We start from the raw sequence: 15357 nt of genomic DNA, 5'->3' as shown, positions 1-15357 counted from the left end.
CTACTCTCATCATTAGAACATAGTACATACTATACTATATATATATATACATAAAAATACTACATTACATATTGTATTATTGGATTAGTAACTACTGATGCATGACTGTAATTTGCATGTTGACATAGCTGGTGGAGGTGAAGCTAATTTCTATTCTCTAAGGTCTGCCATGTAACTCATACTGCAACAGTAGTTGTCACATAAAAGTCTAATATTTCCCTCTGTAGAATAATTCAGTAGCTTGTGACGGAAAGTAAAATACAAGTACTTTATTGTCCTTAAGTACAGTACTTGAGTAAATGCCTTCATTACATTCCACTACTGTGTATATATACTGTGGATATGGTGTAGTTAGATGTTGCTTGGAAAGTAAGGATCATATCAATTGTCACAACCCAGTCACATACAAACCAATGTATTACACTTTTATGAGCTGTTGTAGCTGTTGTTGTCAAGTACAAAGTGATATTTGCAGCTTAAAAATGATGTCCTACTCCTGACTGAAAGTAACAGGGAAAATGGAAAATACCTAATATAACAAGCATTAAAAAAATAATTACAGTGAAATAAAATGCATAAGATAGTGCAGAAAATGGGGGGAAAAAAACTTGACTTTGGAACTGCTTTTTAAAAGGGCAATGAAATAATCCCTTCTGGCAGAAATGCATTGTTGCACTCACGTCTGTAGGGGTGAAGTGACATCGGATAAAACTATGATGCAACACCACATTACTTTCCAGTGTTTCCTTTCAATTGCAGGAGAACCTCTTGATCAAACAAACTGTTATCCTGAGAAAAAAACAAACAAAAAAAAACACAGAAATCACTGGCTTAATGAAAACAATACTTTTATTTTGATTATGTATACCTTCTTATTTACACAAATGAATGCTTAATAAAGTCATCTACTGCTGTCTGTATGAATGAATCTTTACCATTAACATAGCTAGAGAGGACAATGGGATGTATTGCAAATACAAAATACACAGATATACAGTTACAGTAAAAATGCTATTAGGATAGCCAACATTCATGCACAAGAGCTGTTATTCTTGGGCTTACAGAACGTACTGCACTTAATAAGGCATACAAACTGTTGCTGAAGATACCAAAAAGCTAATATCTCAAAGTACTAAGTAAAAGGCAACCAGATTTGCTGTTTGCTTAAGTGCTTTAACTTAATACATCAAGATGTCCCATGACCTGGATGACTGAGAATCTTCATAGACAGGAAAAAAGCCAAGTACAGTACAGTAACTATACAGGTGCCTGATGGTTCACAACGTTTCTCATTGTCTTGTACAAGGTCAAGTGCAAAAACTTTTGAAAGAAAAAGACAATTTGAAATCTAAATGGAGGCAGTGAAAGGCAGGAATAAATTAGCAGATGATGATGAATAAATGGCAAGGAAAGAATGGAAACAAAACGAACAATTAGCGAACACAGTCAAAATATGAATAAATTACAAGGCATGAATAAATGTAATCCTGAATGAGAAAACCATTATAAATATGAAGACTTCATTTCTGAAAAGCTTTCATTTTGGAGAGAAAGAGGAGCTGCAGAAATTACTGGAAGTTCAATGTTCAACAAGTAAAAGTGCAATTATTTAGTCGAAAATCTGTTACCTGCAATTTGCTTCAAAATGGACCAAATCTGTTTTAGTCTTTGCTGTCATTTATTTTAAAGAGAAAAGTGTTACCTTTCCAAATTGTGAATATCTCAATTAATAAACTCTCCATATGAAAACAGGCAAATAGCTTGATGTCAGTAAATGAAACAGTATAAAATGCACAAATCAGGGAAAATAAAATAAATAAATAAATAAATAAATAAATAAATAAATTCATAAGAACATTCAGGTGCAAGAATACATTTTTTTCCCCATGTTTTCATATTTCTCTCATGTGTATGTTCCTCCCTTTAAGAGTCGTCCTCAGTTTTAATGATGTGGAAAAGAGTAACATTAAACAGGACCTGGTGGCCGTTGTTCCAGCCGTAGAGGGCGCGGTCCCTGGCGTTGTAGTCCAACATAGACATGTGGAAGTACTGGTTATGAAAGGGAATGTCTGTATACTCATATGTGGAGGTTTTAGTGGAGTAAGCGTAGTACACCTTGGCGCCGGTCAGGTGGGAGTTAGTGATGTAGAGCGTCCCACAGATCATAAAAGACTCGCCGGCATTCCTCTTTGAGTATTCGGTGTTCCACGTGCTGAGGATCTGGAGTGTGTCCGGATTCAGCTGGCTGACGACGATGTTCCCAGCGTTCTGGTTGGTTGCGTACACGGCCCACAGGCCCAGCTCGTCCGCCATCAGGTCAATGTCGGAGAAACCTCCCCAGGTGTAGGGGTATACGTTATGGAAGCCCGCTGACTCCAGGGCCCTCTGGGTGACCACGCGACCTGTCTCAAAGCTGTACCTCACTATGATGTTGCTCTGCATCTTGTTGTAGTACAGAGAGCCGTTGTACACCACGTGGTTAGTGCCGGCCCATTTGAAAGGCAGGTTGTAGGTTCTCGACTCGACTCCTGCCACAAAATCCTCAACGGATTTAAACTCTTTTACTATCTTGTTGTTGGTGTAGCTGTCCATATACCAAACCTGGGGACACATTCAGACAAACAGATACAATTTTTTGTGATGTTCAGTTACAAGAAAAAAGTTCCAGCTGCTTTACGCATCTGATTAAGGTTGAAATTACAAATATAATCTGCCTAATTACCTGTAGAACAAAAAAGGTGACCTACATGATTAGTAGTGCAAAAAGGCATGAAATAGATCGGTCACTAAAAAAATTGGATCACAGAACACAGGAGTTCTGTTAAAGGGGCAGATTTCTCTTATAGATTAAATCTGGGAGTGAGGGAAGGTGATATTTATGACTTTAGGGAGCAGAAAGATGTTTCCTGGATTTAAAATCTAAAAAGCTACATCCAGGAATTATGATTTTAGCATTGGAGAGTTTTTAATTGTCATACATTACTGTAAATGGAGCAATATTTTGATAAGTAGGCCATGTCTCTGTCTTGTTTGTATATGGTGCTTTGCTATAACATGTGCACAAAGACACACCTTTACACACAAACAGGCAGGTGATACACATCATGCTATTACATTAATCAACGTTTGGTGGCGGTGACACGCTAACGCACGTAACAATGCCTCAAGGAATTTTCAAAATATTTAAAAACTTGGACACAGAAAAGAAAAAGGCAGAGGATAAAAGATAAAGTAATAGTCAGGCATAAAGTTTGTAATATTCTTTACTATGACTAGTTTTGTTTTACTTCAAAGAGAAACTTAGATTTACTGCATGTGAAACCCATTGAGCACTTGGCCTCTGCAGTTATTTTGTAATTCCAAAAATTGCCTTTTCAAATGTTTATGAGGGAGGAAATGCATCAACACGTTTTCTTAGGCCTCGAGGATACATATAATGCAGTTTGGCAAGAAATACTGTAAACAAAACTGTTTCTTTTCAAGAAAACTCCACGGGGTACCACACTCATTTCTCTGACTGTTCTGTGACTGTTTTGTAAGGTAGTTTTTACTTTTTCAAGTAACAGTTTGTTGTGTGCATTACTTTGATTTTTTTTTTTTGTTTTAAAAATGCAGCATTCTTCAGTGACTGGCTATTAATGTGTCAAATTCTCACTAAATAATTGACGAGGGCTCAGCTTTTACCCATTCTCTAAAACACCACGATGAAGGTCCTGTGCCAAGAAATAAATAATGCAGTTAGTGTTGACTTATTTCTCCCGTTCAGATAAAAGAATTCGACCATCCAACTTAATGCACATCAAAATGTCCAGCAAGAACATCAAGTTTTATGTTAACAGTTAAATGTGCGAAAAAGTTTTTGTGAGTGTGATGCAGTAGTCTAACAACATCTCTCCCTTCTAATCAACAGGAGGGAAGCAGTTATATGTAAATTATTAAACCACTCCATATTGCTTCAAAGGCTTGCAACATAAACCAAAGCACATTAACTCAGCTCACCCTGTTGTTTTTGGGAGACGCCTGTGGGTCAGTCATCCAGGCTCCAAATCTGGTTCCTGAAGTCTTCACTGTCTGCGGTCCAGTGATCTTCATTAGCTTGCCACATGCTGTGAACACATCACACGCTCTGGTCACATACAGCACACAAATTGCTCCCGCTCCAAATGATAAAACAACAGCCAATGTTATGATGTCTATACTGGAAGAAATCACAAAGAAATGGACCGCTTACATCTGATAGTGGCTCATTTTTTAATTAAAAAATGGGTGTACAAAACAAAAAAAGTTCATGTTCTGGATGGTTTGCGGTCAGCATCTGGACTCTACCACATGCTTTTCTCTGCTGTCACAGAAACACAAAGGATAACCAGAAAAAAATGCAAGATTGCGACTAATAAAACCCCTTCCCATGTGTCAGACCTGGGTGAACATTTATCACACATGGTTTAATATTTGAAGTACTTGAGGTGCACTTAATTCATCTTCGCCAGACACTTTAATTGTGCCAAATGACAGTAGGCTATCACTTGCACGCAAGCCTGCAAGTTCCCTATTAAGTATTTAGCTGCTATTTTACCTAATCAATCAAAGCTCATGCACAGTGAATGTGAAAGTAATCATCTTGAGCTCAGTAAGACTTTGAGCCACAACCCATTAGCATTCATATGTTAGCTATTTACATTGACACTTTGACAGCTCTCATCACTATTGAAAACCTGGCAGTTGGCAAATTGGAGCTAGTTATGCAAACCTTTATCAGAGGAAAAGCTGCTCTGGAGGCAGAAGTGATCTTATTAGCCGAGTTAAACCTCAATGGGTAGAATGAGGGAACCACACAATCATTGACAAATTGCAAAGGGCAAAGAAGAAATAAGAAGAAAAAAGAAAAGATGAAATAATCGTATCCATTACATCTTTGTATAAGCCTAGATTGTACTTTTTGTGTAGAAAATGTTCTTTGGCTCTGCAGATGGAGGTTTTCTCAAGCCACTAACATTATTTCTGCCTCCATTAGAAGCTCTGCTCTATATCTAAATGCCATTCTGCTGGTGGCCGCAATAAATGCATCTCTGATCACTCTGTCATCTGATAATCTACGGTCACCATGCCCTTGCATGCATGCATGCATGCCCTTTTCTGCGATGGACTTACTGAGTTTGCTCATACAGTTTCGGAGCCGATTTTCCAGGTTTAGGACCCTCCGTTGTAGCTCCTCATAGTCATAGGCTCCCATCTCCTCCTGGATACCCATTAACACACCAGACAGGTTTCTGATCTCCTCTTTGAACTGGGAGATGAGCTTGGCATCTGTCTTGTACTGCTCTAGAACAGGGATCAACGGCTGCAGGGACTCCATCTTTCCCTTTAGCTCCTGGAATACAACAGAGAATACTTCACTGCAGTAACAACTGTCTCAACAAATCTCTAAGTCTGGCGAAATGATTCAGTTTGTTTTCAGTGCAGCAGTTTAAGGATGTTTTATGGTACAAGGAACCATCCTTAACTAAGGCAGAAAATGTGATTCAAGAAAACTGAAACAAATTATCTCCTCCCTCGGGCACTTAATTTCTCTTGTGTGAGTAAATTAAGATTATATATCTAGTTATAGGTGGACCAATACCAAATGCATAAGTATTGCAATAGCTACATCTTCCTGTAGTAGTGGGCCAATACTTGATGAATATTAGCACAATTCTCCCTCTATTTTGCACAAAATGTAAATTCTTCTTTCACTTCTGACTGAATATTACAAAAAACATTGGTAATTTGTAGGACAGGCTGTCTGCTACAGTGCATGCAAGTTTATCAGAGGAAAGGGCACACAGAACTGCAACAAAGTAGGACCCAAACACATTTCCCTTATGGATTCTAATTATGTAATGTCAATGTCATATTATATGAAAGGTTTCTCTTTTCAGTGAAGTATTCAAAGTTATTTTCAATGAAAGGTATCATACCCGAGCACCACTTGGTATCAGATCCCAACAGAATTTACTGTATTGTCCATTACTATCATCATCATCTTTTTTATAGTGGGGTTCAGAATTGGAATATCAGAATCTATTTTTTTATACTCTGAAGGCTGCAGGAGCAGGTTTGTGATGGAAATGGACAGTGGTAGTTAAAACATAACTAATAAGTGCATGTAACTAAAAACTATGACTTAAAACTGATCCACAGAGCTTGAGGAAGGCATTTAAATCAGAAAGTTAGTAAACCATGCAACTATTCTCCTTGGTCACTAATGTTAAATGTATAGTGCTCTTGGTTAAAGTTAAAATTGTATATTCTTTGTGTGACCATTAATATCTGTTAATATACAAGAGTGTTGATAATTCATGCAGTCTGCTGCCTTCAAGCCATGTCAAGTTTTTAAGACATCTTCTCCTTAGCTGGGCACTTGTAGACCTGTATTGATCTTATTAGGAATGAAAGTTTATCCATTCAGATGCTTCTCGGGTATCTTTAGAGGACTTTCACAGGCTTCCCTGTGATGTTTCTCACAGATTTAAACATCAAACAAAGTATACCTGAAAGTTTTTGTTGACCAGCGTCTTCCTGTCCGATTCGATCTGTCGGAACTTTGACCGCAGTCCTTTGATCTGGCTCTCCATTCTCATGATATACTGAAAGTCCCTCTGCGTCCGTAGGTTCAGCACCTCGATTGACTGCGACATGTTCTGCACCTTTTGAAAAGAATGAAGCAGCGAAGCATTGATTTTTCCTTCTACCACGAGATTAAAATGTCCCCCATGTTCAGCCGCTCGGTAGCCCGCTATGCTTTAACTTCTCAAGGAACAAATCAACACTTTGACCTCTAACATGATTGTCTTTTAACCATTCATGTGTGAGCTACATAGGGCTTTGAATGGATTTTACATGGACATGGGACTGTGACGTTGCAGATTCCTTCTTTTCTCCAGTTCTGTTTTCTCTCAGTTTTTAATACTTTTCACTGAGTTCTCATTCAAAACAAATTGCCACATTTTTTAAATGTTACGAATGAACGACTGAACCGGGGCTGTTTACATATTTCACAGCCCAAAACAGGATTCCTGGTAGATATGAGTCACCAAAACCTCACAAAGTCTCTCTCTGGTTTAACAAAAGCTCACTAGGTTTATGGGGCATCTGAACAAGAAGACATGTGGTCCTTTCTCTCTTCTCCATTTGGCTCTAATTGTAGCCAACCAACATTACTGGAGCACAGCACTAGCAAAGTGGCACCACATTCACACATTGTGTTCAGCATACTTTTATGGCTGTAGATGAGGGATCCTAAAATGGCCCTACTGAAGCCCTGAGGCAGCTTAGTACATTAGTGTCAAAGGCACTAGTGAATGACAGAGAACACCCTTTGGCGTACAACTTTAAAATGTAGACTAAAGCAATGTTTCCTTATATGGCATGTTAATTGAGGAAAGTGACTCCAGTGCTGCACTGTCTGTTTGCTGTTTGTAGATAATGCATTAAATCACTGTCATGTGAAAAAAACAAAACTGTTTCATTTGGAATTAAATTTCATGTTTCTACCTCAATACATAATTTTGGACGGTATATTCAGAGCTAACTGACTATGGAGATCCATTCAAAACGCATGCTTTTATTTGAAAAATCCATGATGGTAGTTGTAAAAAAAAATGTTTTTGAGGATAGTCCACTTTCTGACAAACATAAATGCTTAAAACCTGATAATACTTGAAACCTTAGCAATAGCCTTTAATGGTTTGGTGCCAAAAACAGGGGCACTTCAGTTCTGTTAAGGTGAGATGGGGAGCGTTCTCATCTTCACAAGCAGCCATTCAGCTGTTGTCATCCATGTAATGTATGCAGAAGTGGAAAATAGGGTTATGGACCTGGCTGGTGCAATCTCTCTGAGGATTAGGGCAACAAAGAAGCATGAATAATGATAGAAATCGATGTGATATGTCTTTATGAATTTAAGTGTGCACATGGAAAATGTCAGTTGCTTACAGTGAATGTTTCTACGCCAGAGAGTGAGTGTGTGTTGTCATGTAAACAGGAATGTGTGTGGCTGTGTGTGCGAACCTTCTCCAGGAGCTGGCGGAGCTGCCTGCCTTTGGCATCTCTGGAGCACAGATTCTGTTCAGGTGCCACCACTGTGCAGATACAACGCCCATCTGCATCCTGAGCTGAGCTGTATACCTGCCACCCCTCCTTTGGCCGGATGGTCTGCATGCAGAGACACAGGCACAGTTGTAAATATACAGCACACACGCAGACAGACGCATGAAATGGATTAAATACTGATACTATCATAAAATTGCAGCAAACAGCTGTTATGGTTTCTTATTTTTTTCCTCATGGGTCATCCATCCCTCTGCCTTATGCACACAAAGCTTTGACACCAACCAATTCCACTGACTTATAAAAACTCCGAGCTTTGGAGGAACAAAGTGCTTTTGCTGTAAGATATTCCTCCGCTCACGGTATACGGTCTCCAGTGAATTTCCTCTTCAACAATAAATAGTGTTTCTTGGCCTTGATGAATAACCCAACAGCTCAAATTCCTCTGTTTCTCCTCACTAGGTCTTCCGGTACCTTAACTGAAAGTCCTGCTGGGATGCGCAGATAAACCTGATTTGTGGAAGCTTTAACCTATTCTATAATACATTCAATATGCTTCACAGCGCTACAGTATAAAGTTTAAAGAACATAAAGTTTTGCATCATGAGCTTATGCAGCATATTTTAATGCAACACCATCAACTATGTCAGACTGTACACAGTAAAAACAAGTTTTGATTCAAATATTGATCTAAATGTCCTGAAGTGCTGGAAAAGTTGATGCCTATCAGACATACAAACAGCATCAGTATTTGAACAATACTGCTGTTTACTGTCAGCATGGGAAATTAACACAAGCCCCCAGCCAAATACTGGCAACCTTTGACTGCGGTGGGTACATTCTCGGCACTATTAGCCACTTTGGCACACAACCAGCTATTATCTGGATTTAGTTTCACATTCCAAATCTCAATCTGGCTGGAGAATAACATGTGAAACATGTGAACTTTGGTATCCACCAGCCTTTGAAGCTTGTGGATATAAAAGAGAAGTGCCCTATTTATTGTGCAGCCATCCTTTCCTTCTCCCATTCATCCTTGCCTGTCAGCCTGAACAGTTTAAAAAGCGTTTGGAATCAGCCATGAAAGATCACGTCCCCTCTGAGCAGGCGAGGACATCACGCCGAGGAGAAAGCACAGACTTTGACTCATCATTTTCACCGACAGAGAGGCTGCTTTTCTGTAGTCTACATTACAAATATCTAATAATGGATTATCAGTTTATACTGTGTCATTCCCACACAAAAGTCATGTCTCCTAAGAATAAAATAGCTGCTCACACCATTAATCAGTACTTTGCAATGTAGAATCAAATTTTATCACTATCTTGGTTTTCAACACTTGCACCATGATTCCTCTGCCACATCTTATTTTCACCTTGATATGTTCTTATCTTGAAGTCAAGAAATAAAAAAAAAAATCCCTTCTATGCTATCAATCTCCTGAGCTTTCATTCTCTTCCTGACACAACTCTCTCATGTTGCCGTTATCAGATTTTAAGAAAATTGTTTCAGGTATTATCAAAACACTGCAGACCTTGATCTTTGTCCACTTTGCTATTGGTTGCTTGTAAAGTTTGTGATCTAGGAATTGAGGCTTATTCTACTGATGCCCTGATGATAAATTGGTCCTGATATGAGTATTTGATAAATGCCACAAAAATAGAATAACCTTAACTTTACAATATATATATATATATATATATATATATATATATATATATATATATATATATATATATATATATATATATATATATATATATATATATATTTAAAATGTCAGAGTATGTGCCACCTATGAACTCTAACGGTGATCGAAAAAGTGCTGTTGCATTGAAACATCAGGAGGTCATGTGTGGTAGTAGTCCAAAAAAAATGATTAGATTGAGTGGATGGCTTTTTACACCATGAATGTAGCTGCAATCTGCCTCTCCCTTTCATGGCATCGTAGCTAAATAGGATAAATTAGGGGAGAAAAAAAAACAACCTCAGCTCTTCTTTTGCTTATATTGCTTTGAAAGGCTCCTAAAAAGAAGCCAGATTTGCTAATCTGTTAAAACGGTCTTTCTCCTCTGTCTCTTGAGTGACGCACATCCTTTCCCCCTCTTCTCACTTTCAATTTCCTCATATTAAAATGAATCTGTAGCGCAGCCAAGCCAGATGCACTCTCCAACTAGGCTTTTGTGAGGAACTCTGCACAAAGAGTTTTTCTCTCATTAAATAATTCAGACAGCTGGTTCCTCTTTTGTTTTGGGCATTCATTTAGACTTCCTGGCTTATGTGGAAACAGTTTCGAGCATTGCCTTGCCCTGTAAACATGTTCTGTTTTCATGAACAAACGAACAACATTAATTCAGCACACCACTTTCAATCACGACAAGGTGATAGTATGTGAGGACACCGCTTTGCAATCAAGACACTGGCACAGGGATTTGTACTCTGCATGGGTGGGATGAACCTAATCGACCATTGTTCTTGTCCAAATGGCTTGGTGATCTGCAAGCTGCTCCCCCTAATGTGTGATAATGTTCCCAAATGCATCCCCATTTCCGAAGCTTATTTTGCCAGAAAATGTTCCTTTAAAAACATTAGGCTACATTTTAAAAAACATATAATGTGGTTGCATGAAAAAGAAAACACACACAGTATCAGAAATTAATGGATGAATTCAGTTAAAGTCAGTTTTCCAGAGTAAGAGAGAGAGAGAGAGCATTTGCCAGTATGAAGATGTTTAGTGCAGCTTCTTCTGTCTGGGAGGGATTTTGATATAATTCACAGCAGCAATTGTTTTTTTTCTTTTTTTGTTTTTTTTAACAATGATTGAACTCTCCCTTAAAAGTGAGTTATATGCCTGGCGATACTCCAGGATCGATATCAGTGCTATATGGTTGATGTAGGCAATAAACATGAGTGCTGTGAGTGTGTCTCTTCCTCCACCAACCACTTTCAATTCAGTATTTCTATCTCAGATGATCTTTTCCAAAACATTTTGGCATATTCGTGTTAATTATTTCCAGTGTTGGAGTGTGTACACAATACAATGACAATAGCAAAGAATCAGCCAAACATGCAATAATGGCTGGACACTGAAATGACTCGTTTCTGTGTTGTTGGGCTTTCACCAACCGCTGAGAAATGCTCCACCCTAATTAAAAACATCCCCGATCACCTGAACTTTCCAACAGCGGCATTACATGAAAAACTGAGCTCGTGTTGAAGTTTATTCTGCAGAGGTGGGATCTTTTTTTTGAGAGAGAGAAATGTGAAGACAGTGAACTCACCACTGTAGGGCAGTATCCGAACAGTAGCAGAAACAGCAGCGGGTTCAGCATCACGGACAGCGACCACATTCTGCCGACTGCTACCTCCTCCTCGTCGGGAACAGAAAAAAAATTCACGCAAGTTTCTGCCTGTGGGCTCGCGCCACTGCGTCCACTACGCGCTGGTAAGAACCGAGGCTTTCCGGGGAGGAGGGCACATCCATCCACTCGTCCCTGTTACGCATGCCATGTGGGCAGCGGGGAGAAACCTCGTCACTGGAAAGAGGAAAAAGTTTGTGGGCATGCATGCAGCAGCGGAGGGGTGAAAATCCTATCTGCGTTTATGTTATAGGGACCTTCTTCGCGGATATGACATCATCCAGTTGCCTCTCTTGACTTTTAATGAGTCCAGCTTGTTGTGTGTGAGGTGGATCCACCGGCAGCTGTGCGGTGACAAAAGTTGCAGCTGGCAGTATTCACCAGAAAAATAGAGGCGTGAGGTCAGAGGTGCTGCTGCTGCTGCGTTTTTGTGTCTGAGTGCACGCGCAGAGGGAGAGAAAAAGAGCGTGAGAGGATACTGTCATAGCAGCGCGCGCAAAATACTTTGTTTACTATGAGGACTTGAATGTTTCTGTGAAATTTGTGAGCTTTAAAGGGATCACACAAACTACAAAAACAAACAAACAAACAACACGTCCACCTGTATGTGTGTGTGCTGTATGGAAGCCGATTTGTGCCAGGAAAAATAAAGAAATGTTAAAAAAAAAATATATATATATATATATATATATATATATATATTCTTGTGGCAAGACAAAATTACAAGATAGTATATAAATATTTGATCCTTTTAGGCAAAATATGAGATAAGTCAACATTTTTACTGACTAAATCAAAATTGATTGAAGTGCTACTGCTGATTGGACAGGTGTTACACATTGGCAGGAGTCTGACCAATCAGAGCCCTGATGCTGCTCTGTAAGGTGGATTTTATTTGATTTTTAAACAGCATACTGCTTACATATCTTACAATTAAAGAGAGCTGTCTTTAAATTAATTTAAATTAATTAATTACATTAGATACATAAATTACAATAACCTTTTTTACATCAATCCATTTATTATTTGTAGATAATTAAACACAGTAAAAGTCTATAATTATTCAGATGGCACACTCCCGGCTTCAAAGATTGACTATCTCATAACTTTGACTTAATAAGTCAAGATTTTGACTTGATGCCACACGATTTCATTTCCTTACCTTTAGTATTTTCATTTTTTTCATTCCTTTGTCATTCGTGTCATCCCTTTTTCTTTTTCTTTTTTTTTTGAGTATTGAGGTAGATTGTCAACCTTGGAAATTTTAGCATTTTAGTAGTTGCAATTATTTTTATTTTCTTTCCCTGGTAGAAATAAGCTAAATAGCCAAAGACACTGTTGTAGACAGTTTTCATTGGAACTACTTTTTTACTGAATAAATATCCCCCATGAGAACTACACACATCAAGGTCTGTGAATTATCCAAAGTAATGGGGACACTGACTCTGGAAAAAAAAAGTTTGCTGTGAGCACCACAAATAAAAGTCCATTCACTTCCATTGTATAGATATCCTCCATCAGATATCTCCAAACCTGAGCAATAAAAACAAAATTATCTGCATGGTTAGATACTGTGCAATGTGAGGTAAGTGAAAAAACATGTTTGTTTCTTTCGTACTTTGAGTGAACCGACCCTTTAAATATGGGAAAGAAGACCCGATTACCAAGTAGAGGAATCTGAAATCTGTCATATTACTGCAACAAATGACACAAAGCTTTCTGTGGCATAGTGTGGTTGTAATGTTCCTCTCTGGCCAAAGCCATTAGTCATACTCTCATATGACACAATGTTTTCAGTGCTTAAAATAATTGCAACGTGGTATTAAATAATGTGTGGAGCGCACATTATGCATACAAAGAGAGTTCACAGTTTGTGCAGGAGCAAGACACACGGCTGTTTATTCAGCTTTCATGCTCAAGCTGCTTCACTTCAGTTGAGATTAATAAGAGACCACTGGCAAATTTTTGTCTGAACATAAACCTTAAGACATTTTCTGTTTTGAAGTAAGACTGGAAATATATTTTGAAAAAAGAAAAATGCTTAAAGCTGTTTAAGTTCGTCATTGATCTCATTTCTCTGCACCATTTTCTTCAGCATTTGAAGAGATGACTTTAATAATACTATACAATCATTTGGAGGGAAAAACATATGAGTAAAACATCAGTAATATCATACGTTTATATAATGATAACGAGATGACCCAGTCCACAAAAACACTGTCAGTGTATCAGCTGGTTTAGATATTATGCTATCAAATGTTTAGTAAAAGAGGGTGTGACAATTTAGTGTCAATTAACAAAATTCTTGATTGGTAGATAGATTTGAACATTTTTCTCATCTCTGATTTACCTGAAAAATCCTTCACCCAAAGAGCTCTTGACATGGGCCTGAGCCATGGCCTCTGAACTTGGATTGCCATTCAGACTTACCCCTAGAGTACGGGCTATTCACAGGCCGCAGCAACAGCATGTCCTTGACTGCAGGAGTCACCTTCATCCCAGCGGGAAGGCCTTCCACCTTGTTGCCAATCAATGTTTTCACCTTTTACAAGGAAAACGGACAGATTTTTCTTCTTGTCTTTGTTAAGATAGTGGAAAAGCAGCAAGTGAGACAAAAGGATGTAAAGGATTTGGCCAGTCAAGGCAATGCTAATGTAAGTACAACTAGTATAAACCTGAGACCTGAGGACTAGGGGTGTCTCCAAGGCCCCTTCAGATCAGCAGTCAGCAGCAGGTATGGATGAGGTGATGGGTCGGGAAATGAAGCACTGTAGTGCTGGAGTGGTTCCCAGTGGAACTGTTTGAACAGGGAATACTTGAACTCAAGGAGTGTCTTTGACAGGAGAAGGAGACAGAAGTTTCTTGGCGCACTTGAACAAAGGGTTTTTTGTAAGCCATGACCTGCATTCCTGATGAGATTCTCTCCAGCAATAAAGGTGGCTGCTGCTTGCTTTGTGGCTCAATCCAGTTCAAATTGGCTATGACATATGATGAGTCCAAGTATATTTTGCAGTTCAAATACACTTTCAAAATGTATTTACTGAAGCGGTGAAAAAAAAATCAATAGACTTCTGAAAAATGTTAATGTTGTAAACATAGCAGATATTTTGTTGCTGTAGGAATTCTTTCAAGAAAATATCAACAGAGAGAACAAGCAATTATCTTGCAACAAAAGAGACACCAGTCAATAGTGTTCCTCTCCAAATAGCTGAAAATTACATGGTGTTGGCGATTTTAAACAAGTAATTTTATCTTCCTTTATCTAGGAGTGTGTAGGCTATGCTTGTTCTTTTCTCTCTTTTGCTTCATTTACAAACTGTCACACCCGGGATCTTTCAAGTACAAAAAAAAAAGTTTTCTCTTGGTCTCTAAGCAGTTCTGCTGAAGCAGTTGGAGGTAAGTACCTTTGTTGAGAGCGGCTTGTTGACACTTAGCTGCCCAGATTTTGCCCCCATTTGTCTGAGAGTTTTTAAACCAGCAATCCACAGAGTAAAATTTCTAGCAGTGGTTCTCCTTAAGGAGGTTGCAGGGGTTCCCCAGCAAAAAGTGGAATAATTCATTTTCACTATAATTCCATCCATAAAGAAAACAATGACAGAATGTATGACTATTTTGGTCACGGGTTTCATACACTTTCTGTAATAAAGCATCTAAAAGCAAATATGTCATCAGATGGGAGACCCTGGGTCAAAATCTTATCAAATGGGGGTCTGTGGTCTAATTTGTGTCAGTTTAGGGGTCCTTGATGTGAAAAAGTTTGAGAACCATTGTGTTAAAGTAGCACTATAACAGTTCAATGTAAGGCTATCCTGATGACAGACACTCAGAACAATGGAAAGTTGTCATCTCAATCTTAGCGGCACCTAGGAGAAAAATTATGCTAACATTAGTACAACATGACCTGGAGCAC

At 38.6% G+C, this 15357-nt stretch overlaps 1 protein-coding gene across 1 annotated transcript; it reads right to left on the bottom strand.

The window, feature by feature from the left end:
- Positions 1 to 831: 831 nt before the first annotated feature.
- LOC122994521 (noelin-3-like) lies at positions 832 to 11984 on the bottom strand. The gene is made up of 6 exons (XM_044369250.1): positions 11370 to 11984; positions 8050 to 8193; positions 6531 to 6686; positions 5152 to 5371; positions 4000 to 4106; positions 832 to 2601 (listed from the first exon to the last, which is right to left on the bottom strand). The coding sequence occupies exons 1-6, from the start codon at positions 11436 to 11438 to the stop codon at positions 1924 to 1926; spliced, it is 1374 nt and encodes a 457-aa protein (XP_044225185.1). The 5' UTR covers positions 11439 to 11984; the 3' UTR covers positions 832 to 1923.
- Between the last annotated feature and the right edge of the window lie 3373 nt (positions 11985 to 15357).

This window comes from Thunnus albacares, chromosome 12, assembly GCF_914725855.1.
Source record: "Thunnus albacares chromosome 12, fThuAlb1.1, whole genome shotgun sequence".
Taxonomy (NCBI): Eukaryota; Metazoa; Chordata; class Actinopteri; order Scombriformes; family Scombridae; genus Thunnus; species Thunnus albacares.
This window is presented reverse-complemented; position numbering and strand designations above follow the sequence as displayed.